The sequence below is a fragment of the Scleropages formosus genome, chromosome 1 (assembly GCF_900964775.1).
Source record: "Scleropages formosus chromosome 1, fSclFor1.1, whole genome shotgun sequence".
In the NCBI taxonomy this organism is placed as follows: domain Eukaryota; kingdom Metazoa; phylum Chordata; class Actinopteri; order Osteoglossiformes; family Osteoglossidae; genus Scleropages; species Scleropages formosus.
Genome location: NC_041806.1, coordinates 52,029,776 through 52,049,767, shown reverse-complemented (window position 1 = coordinate 52,049,767; position 19,992 = coordinate 52,029,776). Strand labels below are relative to the sequence as shown.

The 19,992-nt window shown below is 43.5% G+C and overlaps 1 protein-coding gene across 3 annotated transcripts in view; it reads left to right on the top strand.

Annotated features, from left to right (window-relative positions):
- Window positions 1-18,857, top strand: part of ctbp1 (C-terminal binding protein 1) — a 53,742-nt gene extending 34,885 nt beyond the window's left edge. For all 3 annotated transcript variants that reach the window (XM_018730373.1, XM_018730372.1, XM_018730374.1), the window contains exons 2-9: window positions 838-992; window positions 5,889-6,033; window positions 9,777-9,983; window positions 11,312-11,526; window positions 15,019-15,149; window positions 16,028-16,155; window positions 17,250-17,364; window positions 17,703-18,857. In XM_018730373.1, coding sequence (XP_018585889.1) covers window positions 838-992; window positions 5,889-6,033; window positions 9,777-9,983; window positions 11,312-11,526; window positions 15,019-15,149; window positions 16,028-16,155; window positions 17,250-17,364; window positions 17,703-17,889 — 1,283 coding nt within the window. In that variant the 3' untranslated portion in view covers window positions 17,890-18,857. The remainder of the gene's footprint in view (window positions 1-837; window positions 993-5,888; window positions 6,034-9,776; window positions 9,984-11,311; window positions 11,527-15,018; window positions 15,150-16,027; window positions 16,156-17,249; window positions 17,365-17,702) is intronic.
- Window positions 18,858-19,992: the final 1,135 nt, after the last annotated feature.

Sequence of the window (19,992 nt, the reverse complement as noted above, 5' to 3'; positions counted from 1 at the left end):
ACATATTGCATTTATATACATAATACTCAGCAAAATGTGACAGTTTCACAATCTGAAAAATCCCCCCTGTGCTTTTTACTTTGACACGCGTCTTCCGTTGCGTCTGTAAATACCACTGCTGTGGTAAATAACTGTATTTAAATTTGCGGATTAATCATATAACCACATGGCGCCCTGAACTTGCGCTTAATGTGAAAGCACATATACAAATGAACATTTCATTGTGTGACTTGTACTTAGCTGTAAAGATCAGACACTAAAAGCAGCAGGAAGGCTACTGTGTTTCACACATATACTCGTTGGTGCTGTAATGATTAGAACTTCAGACTGGAAGGATCTGGGTTTGAATCTCACCCCCTGCTCTAGTGCTCTTGATTGAGTTACCTTGAAATGAGGGAGTAAAACTTACTTTGGTGTATGAATGGGTAAATAAGTGTAAATGGCTAAGCTGGTAGTGTAGGGGTTAGTGGTGCTGCCTTTGCACCCTGGTGTCACAGGTTTGATTCCCACCTCCAGCTGTAGTACCTTTAAGCAAGGTATTTACCCCAAATTGCTTTAGTAAAATTACCCAGCTATAAAAATGGGTAAATAATTGTGCATAACTTAACACTGTAAGTCCTGGTGGAGAAAAAGTGTCAGATAAATGTGAATTTGATGTGTTTCTCCAAAGCACCTTATTTTGTTAAGATACTTACACTAAGCATTTATACAGCAGGGTAATTTTTTACTCTATTAATCAGTGAAGCGCAGCGTGTTTGTGGTTATGCTGTGTTGCAAAGCCTACTCAAGACGAGCCTTTGGGGTCCTGTCACTCATGGCCGCATTTCCCGTTCGCAGGCATTCGACCCCCCATCATGAACGGGCCCATGCACCCCCGCCCCCTGGTGGCCCTGCTGGACGGGCGCGACTGCACCGTGGAAATGCCCATCCTGAAGGACGTGGCCACAGTGGCGTTCTGCGACGCTCAGTCCACGCAGGAGATCCACGAGAAGGTAGGCCAGCACTGCAAGTGACACTGTAGTGGCGAGTGAGTCACTGTGGTGAAATACCTGTCAGGAGTGTAAATCCTGCACTGATGTACCGTTAATGGTGCTGCGGCACCCCTCAGAGTCAGTTTCTCTCCTTGTCTGAGCTTCCTGATCCTGTGGAGAATTATTTTGCAGAAGTACTTGAAAGGTGGGGTACAGTGGCGCAGTGGGTTGTACCACAGTCCTGCTTTCCGGTGGGTTTGGGGTTCGAGTCCCGCTTGGGGTGCCTTGCGATGGACTGGTGTCCCGTCCTGGGTGCGTCCCCTCCCCCTCCGGCTTTACGCCCTGTGTCACCGGGTAGGCTCCGGTTCCCCGTGACCCCGTATGGGACAAGCGGTTCTGAAAATGTGTGTGTGTGTGTATACTCGAAAGGTCTTTTGGTTGTGTACCTTGACTCCCCGTAAGCATTGTTTCCACGATGGGTTTCCATGGCAACCAGGAAATCACATATTCCCCTTCTGCACGTATTTGTTGTGTTGCGGAGCAAGTCCCCGCCGGCCGTGATTGTAGAGCTAAATAATGAGCCACGCGTCTTTTATCGTGCTTTTTAATTACTGCAGGCGATATTCAAGACAAATCAGTTTATTATAGAACTTCTTTGTCTGCAAAAATGTGGTAACTGCTCACCTAAACTTAGGTCCACAGTCTGGATGGGTGGAAGAAACTTTATTAATCTCAGGGGGAAACACAATACTATAACGCTGCACACAGTATTATTATGTTCAACCTTTGCTAAGTGTTAAAAAAGGTTTGGAAGAATTTTATTGTTAATACATTTATACATAGGCTTGTATTTATGCCTCGTATTTTACAATACTAATTTGGTCCAAAAAGTTGGAAAAAAATGTATACATACATACGTGTCTGTATGTATATTAGTTAGGGTGATTAGGGTTAACTTCAGGGTTACTTTAACTTTTATAGTTTCATATCATCAGTTCTTTTTGTCACACACACATTTTACATATGTGCCAACAGATAATCCAAAACTATGTATTCTTTAACGTCATTGTACTCATGATATCATAATTATATCTTTAATGTAATGCAATATATTATATTATGAAATAATACATGTTTATGTATTCTATACTGGGATAGCTGGTAATGTAATGATTAGAGCTGCTGCCTTTGGCACCAAAGGTCACAGGTTTGAACCTCATCTCAGGTTGTCGTACCCTTGAGCAAGGTACATACCCTAAAAAATTACCCAGCTGTATAAATGGGTAAATAACTGTAGGTGGATTAACACAGTAATTTACTTTGGAGAAAAGCATCAGCTAAGTGAGTAAAATGTACAATATGTGTAACAATAGTATAACAAAAGGAATGTACTGTTGTAGAATACATGATATCAGGGGCCCTACAGTGGTACTGTGGTATTCAGTCCAGATGAAATCGCTTTTTTGGATAATAATAAATAATCTCCATTGTTAGCGTATCTTTCATAATATCCCGAAAAGCTTGGAAGACCGAAAGGTGACCGACTTCAAAAGAGTTTAAGCCTGTTTGATGTAAATGCAAATAAATTCGTCTCCCCCAGTAATTACAGTCGGTTACCATAGTGACCACCTTGGAAGAGGGGGATGCACTTCAGTGAAAACCGCTTTAGAAAAGTACCGAGATTTTACTGTGGGGATAATTAGACACACAGGGTACAAACAAACAGGGCGGTGGGAACAAGTCCCAAAAATGGAGCTTCACTGACCCCTCCCACGCAATGCGTTACAGTCCATGGGTTCTGCTCTCGCCGACTAAAGAGACCAGAAAGGTTTCACTGAGTGCCGTTTGTGAGTTCGAATGTCACTCGGCTTGTGGGTTCTCCTTTTCCCCCTTTGTCGGCGGTTCCTCCCGGTGAACGAGTGAGTCACCAGTTGTCCTCGTTGTGGCGGTATTTACACTCGTGGAGTAAACTGGGATTCCTAGAACTGGCTGTGGGTCCCAGCAGTATAACTAGATGGATGGGTGGAAGCCTCTGAAATTCTAATTCATCTGAAACTTGTCTTTGAACCATGGGTGGAAACCAGAGCACCTGGAGGAAACCCACACCAAGACGGATGCAACAAACACGCAGCTCCTCGCGGATTGAGCCAAAGTCAAACCTGCATCCAAACCCACAGCCCAGAAGCAGCACCACTATGTCGCCCTGACTTATTGCCTTTTGAATTTTCTTAGACTTGTAAAGCCATGCTTTACAAATTTATTTCTAAAATACACCTTCCTTCACCGTCCGCATTTTCCGTAGATGCTCAGGCAACTTGACAGAAGTGAAAACTCCATTCGGCCGCAACCACGTTGCAGTCACACCTACTTTGTGATTATACTAATCCCGTGGGTCCATCAGGGCTGTGAGCACAAAATGTTCCGTTTTGTCTCCTTGGTTTCTGGTTTATTGCCAGATCACTCACTTCCTTAAACAGATACAGCAACCATGGGTTTGTGGCTAAAATGTGAGTCATTGCAAGTTAAAAAAAAAAAAAAAAAAAAGAGAAATCTTACACACACACACACACACACACACACATTTTCAGAACCGCTCGTCCCATATGGGGTCACGGGGAACCGGAGCCTATCCGGTAACACAGGGCGTAAGGCCGGAGGGGGAGGGGACACACCCAGGACGAGACGCCAGTCCGTCACAAGGCACCCCAAGCGGGACTCGAACCCCAGACCCACCGGAGAGCAGGACTGTGGTTCAACCCACTGCGCCACCGCACCCCCAGAAATCTTACAAATTATTGAAAATTATTTTAGATGGTTTGGCTCTGGGCCACCAGGGGACCTAGTGGTTAGTGTTACCACCTCTGGACATGGAGAGTTCTGGTTCAAACCCCATCTTTTGCTGTAGTACCTTTTATTAAGGTTATTACCCTTACCTGGTACAGTAAAAATACCCTCGGTGTATAAATGTGTAAATCATTGCAGTTAGTTCTGGTTAAATGTAAACAAAATGTGGAAAAAATAACAAAATGTAATGAATAAAATTAATTTTTTATTCTTCATTGCTTATGCAATGCAGGGTCATTGCAGTCCAGAGCCTATCCTGGAAGCCTGGTGTGTGAGGCAGTGTACTCTCTTGACAGGATGCCAGTCCATCACAGGGCAGTCTTAGACACACACAAACACACACACACACACACACACACACACACACACTAGGGGCAAGTTAGTCACTGATCAACAGGAAAAACATGCCTTTGGATTGTGTGAGGAAACCAGAGCACCTGGAGGAGAAAACATGCAAAATCCATATGGAATGAACCGGACTTAGACTGCAGTTGTACTGCAGAGCGTAAGCAAAGTATTTTTTTTTTGCACTTCTGAGTTTGTGTGACACCTCAGAGTCAGAGCAGTGTGCAACCACAACATGTCATACCACACAGACAGATCCTGGTGATGTTCCTCACACCAGAAGCAGTGTTCCGCCAAATCGCACCGTGCCGTGGTCTGAATGCAACGACGCTGGGTTCGCCGGCTCTCCTGGCTCCTGTCCAGGCCCAAGGAGAGGGAGCACTTTGTGGGCCCTCTGAAACAGATGGCACCAGGCTCTCAGTCCACTGGAGTGGCGGCGCCTACAGCAGCCCTGCTCCACGCATAATTAATAGCCCCCTTTCGCTTTAATTACGAAAATGTGGCCGCTTTGAGCGAACAAGCCAGTAGGGCTTCACGAAGAGCAAAACGATGAAAAGGTGAAGCGTTGCATGTGAGGAGGGCTGAAAATCCAGGGCGCTTCGATATAGGCGGAAGCTGGCGGTCAGGCCACAGCAGGAGCAGAGTGCATCGTGGGTAATTGGGACCAACGAGCCGGAAAAGCTCCCCGGGAAACAACAGAGTCTGTTTTAAACGCAAAGAGGCCTCGTGCCTTTCTTAACATCTGTTAGTTTGGATTGTTGGTTGCTTTGCACAGATGAAATAATGGATTTAAATAACAAAAAAAAATAAATAAATCCACGCAGCCCTCAAGTGCGCCAAATTGGTTCAGGCAGCTGAATTAATCCATTACGGCGGAGCGGAGCTGGACTCCATTCAGAAAGATGCATGCTTCACTTTGCGTGTTTAAAAGCTTAATAACGCAGTTTGATGAGCAGAGCTCTAAATAATAGTGTAACAGTGTTAAATTAGACCACTACAAAATTTGAAACATGTTTTTCTATTTGTTTTTATGAATGCTTTTTAAATTGAAGAATGATTTTGTGTGTGTGTGTGTGTGTGTGTGTGTGTGTGTGTGTGTGATTAAAAACCTATTAACATGGTAATTTATTAAGAGGTAAAACATTATGCTAACAGTTTCCCTTCCTCTTTGTCATTTCTAAATAGTATAAAATAATCACTTATTCCTAATTCTGAAATTTCATACAGTGTACCTTGATCCAAGAGAAACATGTACATAACAACAATAATGCATATCTATATATAATATTATGAGTTATAATTATAATAATGTATATGTAAGGTATATTAGTGTACAGCTATGTCCATCTCCTCTATCGCTAACTGGTAAATGAACATTCGATACTTGTAATACTTTGATAATTGTAATATTTCCCAGATTATTTTGTGTCAATTTACAAGAAAGTTTCACTCCTCAACAGTAAAAGGACAGACAGACTTGCTGCGTCTCAGTGAGTCGTAAAAAGGTAAAAAGTACAAATCTTATGTCTTACTACAGTAAAAACGGCACACTTACAAATACAAATGCATATTCTCCCCAGAGCTGATTTCTGATTTTGCAGTTTAGCATCTATTTACTCCCCTTTACCTTGATGAATATGGTAATATTTCTCACTGTATACAAAACATGTTTCATGATTGCTGTAGGTTTTGTGGGCACTGAGGTGTGCGGCGCCTCTCTTTTGGCAGGTACTGAACGAGGCTGTCGGGGCACTTATGTATCACACCATAACGTTAACGCGAGAAGACCTGGAAAAATTCAAGGCACTTAGGATAATAGTCCGAATTGGGAGCGGCTTCGACAACATCGACATCAAGTCTGCGGGCGATTTAGGTAAGTTGTTGATGCTGCTCAGGAAAGGACTACAATTCCCAGAATTCCCCCCAAGCTCAGCCTCTTCTTCCACTTTAAACAATCGACGTAAAATAAAACGTAAGGGTAGGAACTCGAGATCGATTGTGCATCGTTTTATGTTCAGTTTATTAACATTTGTTAATAGTCACCACATTAGAGTGTACATTTTCCTCCTGCCTTCTTTGTAAACGGGGATTTTTTTTTTTGTTTTCCTCTTTTCAACAGCCACTCATTTCTGTGTTTATCGTCATTTCGAATCATTTACAGCAAACGTGTTCAGCGCTTGTCAATCTATATAAAATAAATTGAATATAATTGATTGCTTCCTTACTTTAACTGCTTTAATAGCTTAATTTAGGTGCTTTCAGCCCATTAATCACTTTGAAATGTGCACCACTGGATATTTAGCATTTAAGTCAAAGTGGCTGGTAAAGCACCATCTTATCCGAATGTCTTAGAAGATCGAGACAGAAAATCTTTCTTTTCTGGGCTTCTCCATCAGTCTCATGGTTTCACCTTAGAGTGAAGTGCTTCTTGTCAATGGGCGCAATTCAGTCGGCGTTTACTGCTCTTGTGGCACAGTCCGACCCTGCACAGCTCCAGTGCATGATGCTAATAAAGTTATACATTTTATTAGGACAGGTTATGCATTATTCTCTGCTCATTGATTTTTTTTTTATTTTTTTTTTCCTCTCCCCTCCTCCTCCCATTGAGATAGCTGAACGTTTACAAATGTTTAGGAGTCTCTTGCTCAGTGGTGCTCAACACACTGGGCCTCTTGGGATCCTGCTGGTTTGAACAGTTACTCGCTCTCTCTGCCAGCTGCTGCTTTTTTCCTCCTGCAAAAGGAATGAGCCGAAGAACATTAATGAACGACCTTGTTAACCATCCACTTCCTTTTTATTGAACGAAGGAGCTGAAGAACGCTCTGGAGCTGCTTTTCTCGTCCTGCTTCGCTTTGCCTAATTAGACGGCGCTTTCGGAAACCCACACTTTCTATGTCTCGCTGAGGAGGGGGCCAATTAAGAGTGATAATAATTAATTACACTTTAGCGGAGGCCTTTGCTCGTACCCTGCTATTAATGCCTCACCATGTCGGGGTGACTGCAGCAGGGAGTACCCTGATGCTATCCTCCAAACGCCCCCCCCCCCCCCCCCCAGTGCTGGCTGACTCACCTGGGTGCATCGACCTGGTGTTTCACGTGCCCCGAGTCACAGCAACTGACTGTCTTACATTTTATTATTTCACACACACAAGTTGAACTAACCATGACTTACTCGATTATGGTTCTTTTTATTACCGTTTCGGTTCTGGGGGCGCGGTGGCGCAGTGGGTTGGACCGGGTCCTGCTCTCCAGTGGGTCTGGGGTTCGAGTCCTGCTTGGGGTGCCTTGTGATGGACTGGCATCCCATCCTGGGTGTGTCCCCTCCCCCTCTGGCCTTACGCCCTGTGTTGCCGGGTAGGCTCCGGTTCCCCGCGACCTCATCTGGGACAAGCGGTTCTGAAAATGTGTGTGTCTGTGTGTGTGTGTGTGTGTGTGTGTGTGTGTGTGTGTGTGTTTCTGTTCTGGGTTGGTGCCTTGCTTTCGGGTACTGCAGCAGGTACGTCAGGAGACAGTGGCATTAACTGCTATGCTCTCTGCTGCCTGACTTAGTGTATGTTTTTATTTCATATTTATTCATTTATCTCTGGAGCACTCTCAAGTTGTCAGTGGAAATCCCGAAAGCCTCCTACGTCATATTTCGAGATCTACAGCATCCTGGCCTTCTAGGTTGGTTGAGACTCCAATCCCAAGACAGCGCACTGGAAAATGAGCGAGAATAAGAAGGGCATTTGCTGCCACCAGTATGATAACTAATACAGGACGACTGTGGAAGTAACCAATCAATGCTCTTGGACTTAAAGAGCTCTTTAACTGTTTGAATTGGCTGCACCCGGTTCCTGTTTTTCCTTAACAAGCCATCTTTAGCTTGTGGGCTGGGAGTGGTCATGGTCAGGCTTCTGTAAAGGTTTAGCTCACACCGTGGTAGTGGTCCATGGGTCTGGAGCACAGTGTTGCGTATACAAAAAGAGAATGAGAGCTGCCAGAAGGAAACCGTTCACATGAGCTCTGTGTTCAAAAGTCGTTATGTGAAGTCTGCAAAACAATAGTCTGATCAGCCAGAAGTTATTGAAACAAAGCACTGCAGACCGGTGGAACAAAAACTAAACTTTCTAGTCACAGCCATGAAACCGTGTCGAAAAACAGGAAAGAAAGCTCACAAACCATTAAGTGTGGGGGTGGGCGGACCTGTAATGCTCTGGGGTTGTGTTGGAATCAGTAGAAAAGGAAACACTGTGTAGGTAGAAGGAAGAATAGATTCAGCTAAATATCAACAGACACCAGACACTGATGTTCCAGAGTTATGAAGAAACTGAAGCTGAAAAGGTGGATATTCCAGCAAAGCAGCAATCCAAGAAATACCTCAAAACGGAACATTAGGTACATAAGGGGTGAAAGGTTAAGGCTTTAGTACAACCTTCGCACCTCAGTTCTGAATGCAGGCTTCTCTCCCATTGTGAGAGTTCCTGAAAAAAGAAATGCGTCCTTTACCAGTTTAATTTAAATGTGAAAATAATGTGTTCCTAAACCACAAGTTACACAATTTCTAGCCTGTCTTCTAAATGAAAAAAATATACAGTCATGGGCCGCTTAACGACGTTTGACCACATATACGATGGTGGTCCCATAACATTATAATGGAGCTGGAAAAATCATATTAACTTGTGATGTCGTAGCTCAACGTGTTACTCATGTTTTCGTGGTGGTGCTGCTGTAAACAAACCTACTGTGCTGCCAGTCGTATACAAGTATAGCACATAGTTATGTACTGTACATAATACTTGGTAGTGATAAGAAACACCTGTTACTGGTTTATGTATTTACTATAGTGTACTTTCTATTTTACAGTGTACTCTTTCTACTTATAAAAAAGTTTACTGTAGAAGTTTTCCGTGTTACGCCGGCAGCAGCGTCATAAAACTCATGTTTACCGCGTCTCTTGACTGCACCGAGGCTATTCCATCTAGGTGTGTATAAGTACACTCTGATTGAGGCTCTACCAACTGGGTTTGTGTAAGGAGAGTCTTTGCTGTTTGTACAACAAAGAAATCGCAGTGCTGATAGTTCAAAGTGCTCGTTTTTATAACAAACTGCATTAGAGTTGTAGCCCATATATTTTCCTTCTTAAGTGCTTTGAGAAGTTGCTTTTACATGCCCTATATAAGGTTATTGCTTTTATTAGAACACTGAAATTTTCCTGAAGATCTATCAGATCACACAAGGTCACACACAATGATCCTGCCTTTCAAGAGAATTCTATGCCTTTTATCCCTTTAAAGTTCGAAGCTTTATTTTGCTTTTAACTTTTTGTTCTAAGGCTCTTTAATATTATAAAAAATTGGTTGGGAGTGAATAGTAAACATTGAAAGACAAGCTCTTATTTAAATATTATTTAAGCACAAACATCTTAAGATGAATAGACAATGCCATGATTTCATTTAAATGTTGAGCAGGTTATTTAATATAAGGTGTATTTTTGTGTTAACTTGCAATATTTAATTACCAGTTAAAATGCTGGTTTAAAGCCTACCCTGCTTTATGCCTAATAACGAGTCACTATGAATTAGTGTGAGTCGCCTTGAGTCAGGGTGTATCACTGTGGACCGGTTCTTCCTGCAGGGATCGCCGTGTGTAATATGCCAGCAGCTTCAGTGGAGGAGACAGCGGATTCCACCATGTGTCACATCCTCAACCTGTACAGACGAACAACTTGGCTCCACCAAGCGCTGCGTGAGGGGACACGCGTGCAGAGTGTGGAGCAGATCCGCGAGGTCGCGTCTGGCGCAGCCCGTATCCGAGGGGAGACGCTGGGCATCATTGGCCTCGGTTAGTAAGGGCTCCAACAGCCGCACATCCAGGGACTCTAGGCCCGTGGCGCGAGGAGATCCATCAGCCTGTAGATCTCGACATTCCAATGTCTCAGGGCACGAGGGACTGATATCACAGACGAAGCCCGGGAGCTGTGCATCTGAGCATTACCATGATTGTTAGGATATACATACCCAAAGATTTAAAGCAAATGTTGCAAACTAGTCATTTACATTGGTAACGTATAGTATGGTTTTTATTTATTATTGAATCATACTAGTTGGGAGATTGTACAAGTCATCTTCTGCCCATTGCAAAGGTTTCTGGAATGGAACATTCTCACTCCTACTTTTCATAGCAGGATTTATGCTTCTCATGCCATCTAGGTACTTACATGTGCCTTTTAATTATAGGATGTTTGTTTTGTCAAGATTTTCTGCAATAGCACATGCTTAAATTCACATCTGAATTGTTCTTTATCTGAACATATTGACTGTTGTCTTAACCAACAATGCAAATGTGGTCAATGAGGAGGGTGTTAACAATTCCCAGGCTTTTATTTATATGCATACATAAGCAATTTTTATATAATGCAAAAAATGTTTTGCTTACTTTTTGATATGCATGTTTATTCTGAGTGACAGGCAAACAAAAATATATGTGCATTTACATAGATTACAGAATGTAAATGTTTAAAATGCATTGGGCACCAGTTATTTTTTACGAGCAACTACTCTTTTGCTGATTCAGAATTGCAAATTCACCGTCAATATTCTCTGTGTAAGAACTGAGATCTACAAAACTTTTAATTTTTTTTCCTCTGCTATTGACTGATACAGGACTTAAGGACAAATTTTCCTGCTTCTGCTAATGTTGGTAGATTATTTTTCCTGGTCTGCCAGGCCCTGGCCACCCTGCCAGAGTCGCTTCATGTTTAGCTAATGTTTTAAATAATTGGAAAACATAAAATATTTACAGCCGTTACAGCCTATCCCAGCCCTAGGTGAGAAACAGCCTCTCTCCTGGTCGCCATGGTGATTAATTTGTTAGCAGCATCACCGGGACTTTACACTGTCAACCATAAATCTGGGCTTCACTAACAAATTTGCCTCCATTTAAAAAACTATGAATCATTTTTGTTTTCGAAGGGCAGGATAAACATGTTGCAGGCATAGATTCAATAATTTCAAGACCTAAAAAAGCGGGGAGAAAATCATTTCACTGCTGCAGTTTGTAAGTATCATGTGACACTTTAACAAATCTTTGTCCTTCTGTAACCACCTTTTATCTGTCTTTCTGTCCTGTGGTCGTTTGTGTGTGTATATGTGTGCATTTGTTATACGTAGGACGTGTTGGGCAGGCTGTGGCCCTGAGAGCCAAGGCCTTTGGTTTCAACGTGATATTCTACGACCCGTACCTGTCGGACGGCATGGAGCGAGCTCTGGGCTTGCAGCGCGTCAACACTCTGCAGGACCTCCTTTTCCACAGTGATTGTGTCACCCTCCACTGCAGTCTCAACGAGCACAACCATCACCTCATCAACGACTTCACCATCAAACAGGTGAGCAGTGTGTGTACATATCTGGAGCTTCTGTGGGGTCATCTGCATTTCTGCATAAACGGCTTCTAGGTTGTGACTTCACGTTCATCCAACTCAATAACGGGAAATATCTCTCTGAAGAAACAAATAGCTGACACAACATTTTACATTTTTTAACCAGGCAGATATAAGAGTAGGTGGATCCAAGTGCTGACGTCTGCTCTGGGTCCTTAACTTACAAACGCTGTTGGAGATACAAACAGACTTTAGGTCCCATTTGTTTGTAGCTTCAAAGTAACTTATACCACATCACAATCAATAAAATAAAATTTCATCCCCTTATTTTTTCACCAGGTTGCATTCTGTATAGAACCTCAAAGCTATAATAAATACAAAATACTCCAACACCTCCAGCCATCCCTTATCAAAAACTGTTTGTCCAGTGCAGGGCTGTGCTGTGCCTGAGAAACAAGGTACGAGGCCACTACATCACGTTATAACACTTAGATTTCGTTAACCTTTTATTAATGTCCAGCTACATTAAAATTATATTTTGTGTAAAATTACTGCAAATAAAAATATTACCGCTACAATCTCCCTTTCAATGCTGTTGACAAATTGATCACACAAAAATGTCTAGTGTTTGTCAGCTTTGGGCCACTTTCAAATTTCATTATCTATGCAATAAATAAAAGCTTAATAAAACAGATGCCCCTCATTTTATTTATGGGTGAGGTTATGTAGCAGTCTTGGATACAGCAACAGTCAATAAAAATACTTTGTAAGACTTTTCTCTTGGAACATTTTTACTAACTTCCAGCTACATTAAAATTTAACTTAAAATGACTAAAAATAAGACTCGCATGCTCTCCCCAAAACCCAGCTGAATGCTGATGGTTGACTGATCCACAAAAAAATGTGCAACATTTTTCATTCCATCTGCGACCCTGTGGAGCACCAGACTTTTTCTGTGAACATCGGAACGACCTCTGTTCTGTTTCTATTGTGCTGGAGAGCGTTTTGCTGCCAACTAATGGCTGGATGCGGAAGTGCAGGTCATTTTCGTTCAGTTAAAGTGGAAATGTTTATATCGTTGAAAATTGTAACAAGAATATTTGTGACATGATGAACCAGTGTATTTACACAGTATTCTGTGAGACTCCAGGCAACACAGTGACAAATGTCAATGAACCTTTTATGACTATTAACACAATAGCACAGCTTACGTTTATCTGATGCTTTTCTTTTCAAAGCCATTTACAACATTAATCTACTTAGTTATTTACCTATTTGTACAGCTGGGTAATATTTTACTGGAGCAATTTAGGGTAAATGCCTTGCTCAAGGAAACTACAGCTGGAGGTGAGACTCAAACTTGCGAGCTTTGGGTCCAAAAGCAGTACCAGCTGTAACCACTACACTACTAGCTGCCCCACTTTCATTGTACTACTGTTTACTTATTTTTATTTTTATAGAGCACTCTTCTCACACAGTGACACACAGAGTGCTTTAACACAGACACAAAGCAAGAAAAACGGATACAAACGAAGACAGTCGACTAATGGCTACCATAGTGAAGAACTTATTATAGAGCTATAAGTATACCTACTGGCCACCGGGTTCACACACAGAGACACAAATGTTAGTGTTATATTTAAATTTACATTTATTCATTTAGCAGACACTTTTGTCCAAAGCGAAGTCTCAGGCAAACCTAGTTTGTTCCCTACCACTTGCCACACCGAGGTTCATCGCTCCGGTAGGTGCATAAGACACAGACAAATCCTGATACCAACGCCAATTTTTTTTTTTTTAAATTTTTTTTTTTAATTTTATAAGATGCACGAATGAGCAGTACAATACCAGAGTAATGGCTGAATAAAGGTTGTATCTGGGGATGCTTCTGGAGTTATGATGCGTGAACAGTTATGCCATAGACGATCTGAAGAGATCTTGGGCAAAGTGGATCTGGAAAAGGTGGGTTTTCAGACCCTTCTTGAAAACAGACAGAGTTTCCGCAGTTCTGAATGACAGGGGAAGTCATTACACCACAACGGACCCAGAACCGAGAACCTCCGAGCTTTGCCTTTCGTGCGCGGGACCACCAAGTGAGCAGAAGTAGATGAGCGAAGGGGCCTGGCTGGGGTGTACCGGTTGATCAAGTCCTGTAAATAGCTGGGAGCAGTTTTATTGATGCATTTGTACACAGTAACCGGGGTTTTGAATTTTATACGGGCAGCTATAGGAAGCCAGTGCAAAGAGATGAGTGGAGGAGATACATGGGAGCGCTTTGGCAAATCAAACACAACTCGTGCAGCAGCATTCTGTAGAAGCTGCAGAGGTTTGATGGCATTAGCAGGAACGCCACACAGAAGAGAGTTGCAGTAGTCCAGACGGGAAGTCACCATGCCCTGGACAAGTAGTTGGGCGGAGTCAGTAGTGAGGTAGGGACGGATCCTACGAATATTATGCAGGGTGTATCTGCATGACCGGGTTGTGGCTTCAATATGTTGAGAGAATGACAGACTCGCATCAATCGTAACTCCCAGACTCTTAAAAAAGGAGCTAGGCGAAATGAGTGAGTTGTCTAGTTTGATCGAGAGGTCGTGACAGGAGGACAGGCCAGCTGGGAGGTAAAGAATCTCTGTTTTGGAGAGGTTGAGTTTGAGGTGGTGATCATACATCCATGAAGAGATAGATGTCTGACAGGCAGGCAGCAATGTGTCCAGGTGGAAAGGAGAGGAAAAGCTGGGTATCATCAGCATAGCAGTGGTATTTGAATCCATGGGAGGCTATGACCGGACCGAGGGAGGAGGTGTAGATGGAGAAAAGAAGAGGACCCAATACCAATCCCTGCGGAACACCGGTTGAGAGAGGCAGAGGAGAAGAACAAGAGCTCTGCCAGACCACTTGATAGGATCTGTTAGAGAGGTAGGACTCAAACCATCTGAGTGCCGCACCTCTGATCCCAAGCTGGTTAAGAGAGGAGAGTAGAATCCGGTGATTTAGTGTCGAATGCTGCAGACAGATCGAGGAGGATGAGGACCGAGGAGAGGGAGGCGGCTCTAGCAGCTTGGAGAGCATCAGATGCTGCCAGAAGGGTGGTCTCAGTGGAGTGACCAACTTTGAAACCAGACTGATAACCATCAAGGAGATGGTTCTGGGTGAGGAAATCGGACAGTTGATCACAGGCTGCCCGCTCAAGGGTTTTGGATAGGAAGGAGAGGAGAGAGACCGGTCTGTAATTTTCAACCAGACTGGGGTCCAGGGAGGATTTTTTTAACAGAGGTGAAGTTAGAGCAGTTTTGAAGGCAGCTGGGAAACAGCCAGTGAAGAGTGAGGAGTTGATGATAAAAGAGATGAAGGAGAAGAGTTGCAGGGAAATGTTCTGAAGGAGTGATGACAGGACCGGATCAAGCAAGCAGGTGGTGGCTCTGCGCGATATCAGGAGGTCAGCGACTTCAGATTCGGAGAGCGGCTTGAAGTTACTGTCCTTGCTGTGCTGTTCTCTAGATGCGCCAAGGCGCGTTCCTGGTGAACACAGCACGCGGAGGTCTGGTGGATGAGAAGGCCCTGGCGCAGGCCCTGAAGGAGGGAAGGATACGGGGGGCCGCCCTGGACGTGCACGAAACAGAGCCCTTCAGGTGAGTACGAGCGCTCAGGAGAGCAATTGTGGACACTGCCGATAACACAGTGAATGGATCCCACACAAAGTCCTTAATCTCTCCTCCGACTGCGTCTGTTCTCTCCCTGCCAAAGCGACGGTGCCGGAGAAGGTGGTTGGGTGTGTGCCACCAGATGGGCAGACAGCTGTGTGTGTGTGGTGTAGAGTTACAGCCGCCTGGAGATGATGCTAAACCCCACCGCTCATCCATATCAATGTTCTATTGTCTTTTAGCCTTCATTCCCATCTCAGTTACAGCGTCCCTGGATCTCCCTTCAGTTTTACTGAAAATGTTAATGCAATTCTTTTCTTTTTCTTTTTTAACCCTTACGCTGTGTTGATGCTTCCATTCTGAATTGGTGGCCCGTTTTTGTTGTTTTTAAAGCCATTATAAAACATTTTTCTTTACTGTAGTCTCACCTTTTTCCCCGTGTCCAGCCACATCTGACCGCACACACCACCGAAGTACAAAAAGTATCAATTCAGTGAAACTGGTGATCATTAATTTTATGTGTTCAGATGCCTGCTGTGGAGAACATCCTGAAGCCGTATGGCAATGAGATGAAAGAAACCATATGGTATGATAGACAAATAGTTACGAAACAGTTAAAAGTTGTAAATGGAGAATATTTGCCCACAACACAATGTGAGAGTTAAATAGTATTTTGGCATCTTAGTAAATGTAACAGAAAGTGCAACTTTGTGTGTAAATCCTGGTGAAATGGAGTAAAATCCTTTATTGATTCTTTTCCGTCACGTGCGAACAAAGCAAAGTGTCAGTGCGAATGCTCAACCGAGTGATGATATTATACGGTTATGATATGTCCATCGCTGACCAGTGATGTCCTGTCTCTCCAGTTTCAGCCAAGGGCCCCTGAAAGACGCACCCAACCTAATCTGCACGCCTCACGCATCCTGGTACAGCGAGCAGGCCTCCATAGAGATGCGGGAGGAGGCGGCCAGGGAGATTCGCAGAGCCATCACAGGTGAGCTGCACCTTCGCCTGCACAGGGGTGCGACTGCCCAGCCCTGTCCTCGTGCCTGGAATGAATGATTTCTCTGAAGATCACAGAGTGCAGCAGATGGCATGGTGGACAGAGCAGCTACCTTGCAATCAAAGCAATAAAAATGCACTTATGAAAACTTAAACTGCACTAATTTCCTATGGGGCTGAGGACAAGGGGACCCCCCCGATAACGTAAAGCTGCTTTAGAGAAAAACAGCAGCTAAATTTTATTGTAACAATTTTTCTCTCTATTATATTGTTTTATAATAATAATAATAATAATAATAATAATAATAAACACAAAACACCTCCAGAAACAATAATAATTGAAATAGGTACAGCAGAAGACAAGTTCTGGAAAAAAGAAAAACCTTAGTTTGGTGAACTTACAGATTTTCAAGAATATAAGTCTGACACATAACCTTCAAAATATTTTTTGTAAATACAGAACTGGGAAAGATTAATTTTTCTAAGCAGCCTCCTCCTTCTCATTCAGGCCATCAGTCATTTTTCTCCCTCGAGGTAGAATTACAGGGCGAAACAAAACACTGTTTGTTAAAACATAACTCTCCCAGTATTTCAAGTGAAGGGGGTGCGGTGGCGCAGTGGGTTGGACCACAGTCCTGCTTTCCGGTGGGTCTGGGGTTCGAGTCCCGCTTGGGGTGCCTTGCGACGGACTGGCGTCCCGTCCTGGGTGTGTCCCCTCCCCCTCTGGTCTTATGCCCTGTGTTACCGGGTAGGCTCTGGTTCCCCGTGACCCCATATGGGACAAGCGGTTCTGAAAGTGTGTGTGTGTATTTCAAGTGATTTGTAAGAAACCAACTCGAAAAACACAAACATTTTATTAAAACATGTAAAAACTTGCTGTTTCTATGTTGTTTTGTTGTAATAATGTTATGTATCTACAATAAGATTACTATCATGTCAAAAAAAAAAATCACGTACATGATACACTGTAATGAGCGGTCAGTTGGAGGACCAGTCCCATTAGTCCTGTCATCTGAGGTTGGACTGTTTATGCAGATGGACGGTTCAGCAGATCTTCTTTTCCACTCTCTTCCCTGTGCCGTCCAGGTCGCATTCCCGACAGTCTCAAGAACTGTGTGAACAAGGACTACCTGACCCAGGCCACACACTGGGCCGGCATGGATCCTAGTACCATTCACCCAGAGCTCAACGGGGCCTACAGGTGAGACTCTCAGCTGCGGTGCTCACAGGGCTGAAATCTGGAACCTTCTCTGAAATAGTCAAACAGCTTCACTTGGAATAAAATTCCAGTTCTGTGCTGATTTGTACTTTTTTTTCTCATTAGGATTTAACCTTTTGTTGGGTCATGTTGGCATATCTGTGCGTGTCAGTAATGGAGATGAGTATGTGGGATGTATAGTCGAGTTGCACGTGACCAGACGTCTCTTGACCAAATATTGGAATGGGAGAAAAGTGTCTGATGAATGAATTAGAATGTCAAATGCGATACATAACATGGTTCTGCTTTTTCTGTCCTTTTTGTCTGTTTTCTGAACACAGGTACCCCCCAGGTGTTGTGAGCTTGGCCTCCGGGGGCCTTCCGCCAGCAGTCGAGGGCATCGTGCCCAGCGCCATGCCCATTTCCCACGGCCTTCCCACCGTGGCCCATCCCCCGCACGCCCCTTCTCCTGGCCAGACAGGAAAACCAGAGGTGGAACGGGAGCAGCACCCCAGCGACCAGTTGTAGCCCCACCGCCGCTCCTGACTCCACCCACCCAGCTGTGGAGCGCACCCCCCCCTCCTTTGTTGCAGCCCCCCCAGCGGGGGCCACGATGGGTTCCCAACCATACCCGTGAAAGAGTGGATTCACCGGAGTCTAACGCAGTTCTGAAACTGATCCAGAAAAAAATTGGTGGCAATTGTTCTGTTCAAGCTCTTCGTGAGGGAGATGAATAACGTGGATTTGAAATGAAAACAGAGAGGAGAAAAAAAATCCCTAAGTATGAATCGTAGTTTGTCCCTGTATAGTGGACTGATTTTACTGTTTCTGTGTCTTTCCGGGTTCCTCATTAAGCAAAAGTAGTTAATTATATCATGAATGTAACCTGTCTGTGTACAGTTTTTAGAACATTTAAGAGGTTTGTTTGTTTAGACGTTAAAAAAAAAACAAAACAAAGATCGCCACACAGATGAAAGGGAGGCATTCAGTGAAATGATTTCGAAGACAACTAAATATATATCTGTTTTTATGTTTTAAAAGCCCAAAAAGAGGCAGTTTTAAGGCAGACCTTCTCAGGAAATATTTTTGTTCCCCACTTTGTTTCCTTTGTATGCCACATAGTGCATTGTTTTGTACTTTCTTGTATTTTATTTTTTAGGGCAATTTAGTACCAAATTTTAAAGAGATCAGTTCTGTTTATTTCAGATTTTCCTTTTAAAGGGGCCTGGATTCCCTGCGTTTTACCTTCCAGTAAAAAAAAAATGTGACACGTTTCAGGAGAAATGACAGAACTTTCCCATGCAAACCTGACGATGTGCTTGCGTGACCTGTCTTCAGTGTAACTCCGTCAGCGGTCGTTCGTCCACGAAGCAGCGCTCAGCTGGCCCGGTAGCAGCATCTCATTGCCTACATTGGTTCCTCCTGGTAAAGTGGTAGGCTAGCAATATGTTTTTTTGGTTTGAAAACAAAGAAAAAAATGAACAGAAATGTTTGTGACTGTATCCATTTGTATGAATTATTTTAAAAAGAAATAAAATCCAAATTAAAGGTCCATGCTTCAAGTGTCACATTTGAGCGCTGGCAATGCAGCAGGAAATCCTGTGCCAACTTAAATGGTTTAGAAAGAAAGAGGAAAAAAAAAAAAAACATACAGGATGTTGTATTTTGTGTTGCTAACCTTCCCTGAGCTTTAATCAGTTGAATCGAGACGTTTGCAGGTACTACTCTTACTGACCCCCATCTTTGCTGCACAGCTGCGGCGGGTTGAGCAGTGGGTAGCACTGGTGCCTTGCAGCTCCAGAATTCAATTTCGGACCTGGGTTTGAATTCTGGGCTCTGTTTGTCCCGACTGAACAATCATTTTCCTTCAATTTACTGCTCAGTCCCACCTCTTGCTCTTTTAAGATACAGACGTTAGCAACATATTACTGCAGTAAAATTACCCAGCTGTATAAATGGGTAAATAATTGTAAATACACGAATTTGTAAATGTCGCTGTAAGTCGCCTTGTAAGAAAGCTAAAAGGGAGAACATAATTTTTCTAGAAGAATGAAGAGAACATCATCTACACTTTGAATTGACAGACCAACCCGCTGCTGATAATCGGTTTCCATTTTGGAGAAGCAGGCAGTAACTCATGAGATGGCTGCCGGGCTGTGGGAGATGTCGCAGGGAGGTCCGAAAACAGCGATGCACACTGCTTTCGTGTTGCACTTTGCACATTTTAAACAGAGCCACAGGAAAGGCGGAGTCCTGCAAATGGCCTCTGGCAGCTTGTCGTCATACCATTTGGGTTGAATGTAGCCACAGAAATAGGCGGGGGACTGAAAAACTATAAATTTATTAACATTTATTAGACACTTTTGCCCAAAGCAACTTCCAATGAACTCTGTGTAGTGTTATCAGCCCACACACCTTATTCACCATGGTGACTTACACTGCTAGATACACTACTTACACTGGGTCACTCATCCATACATCAGTGAAACACACACACACTCTCCCTGTCACTCGCACACTGTGGGTCAACCTGAACAGCAAGTCTTTGGACTGTGGGAGGAAACCAGAGCACCCAGAGGACATTCAAACTCCCCACAGGCTGAGCAGGGATCAAAACCATGTTACGTCACA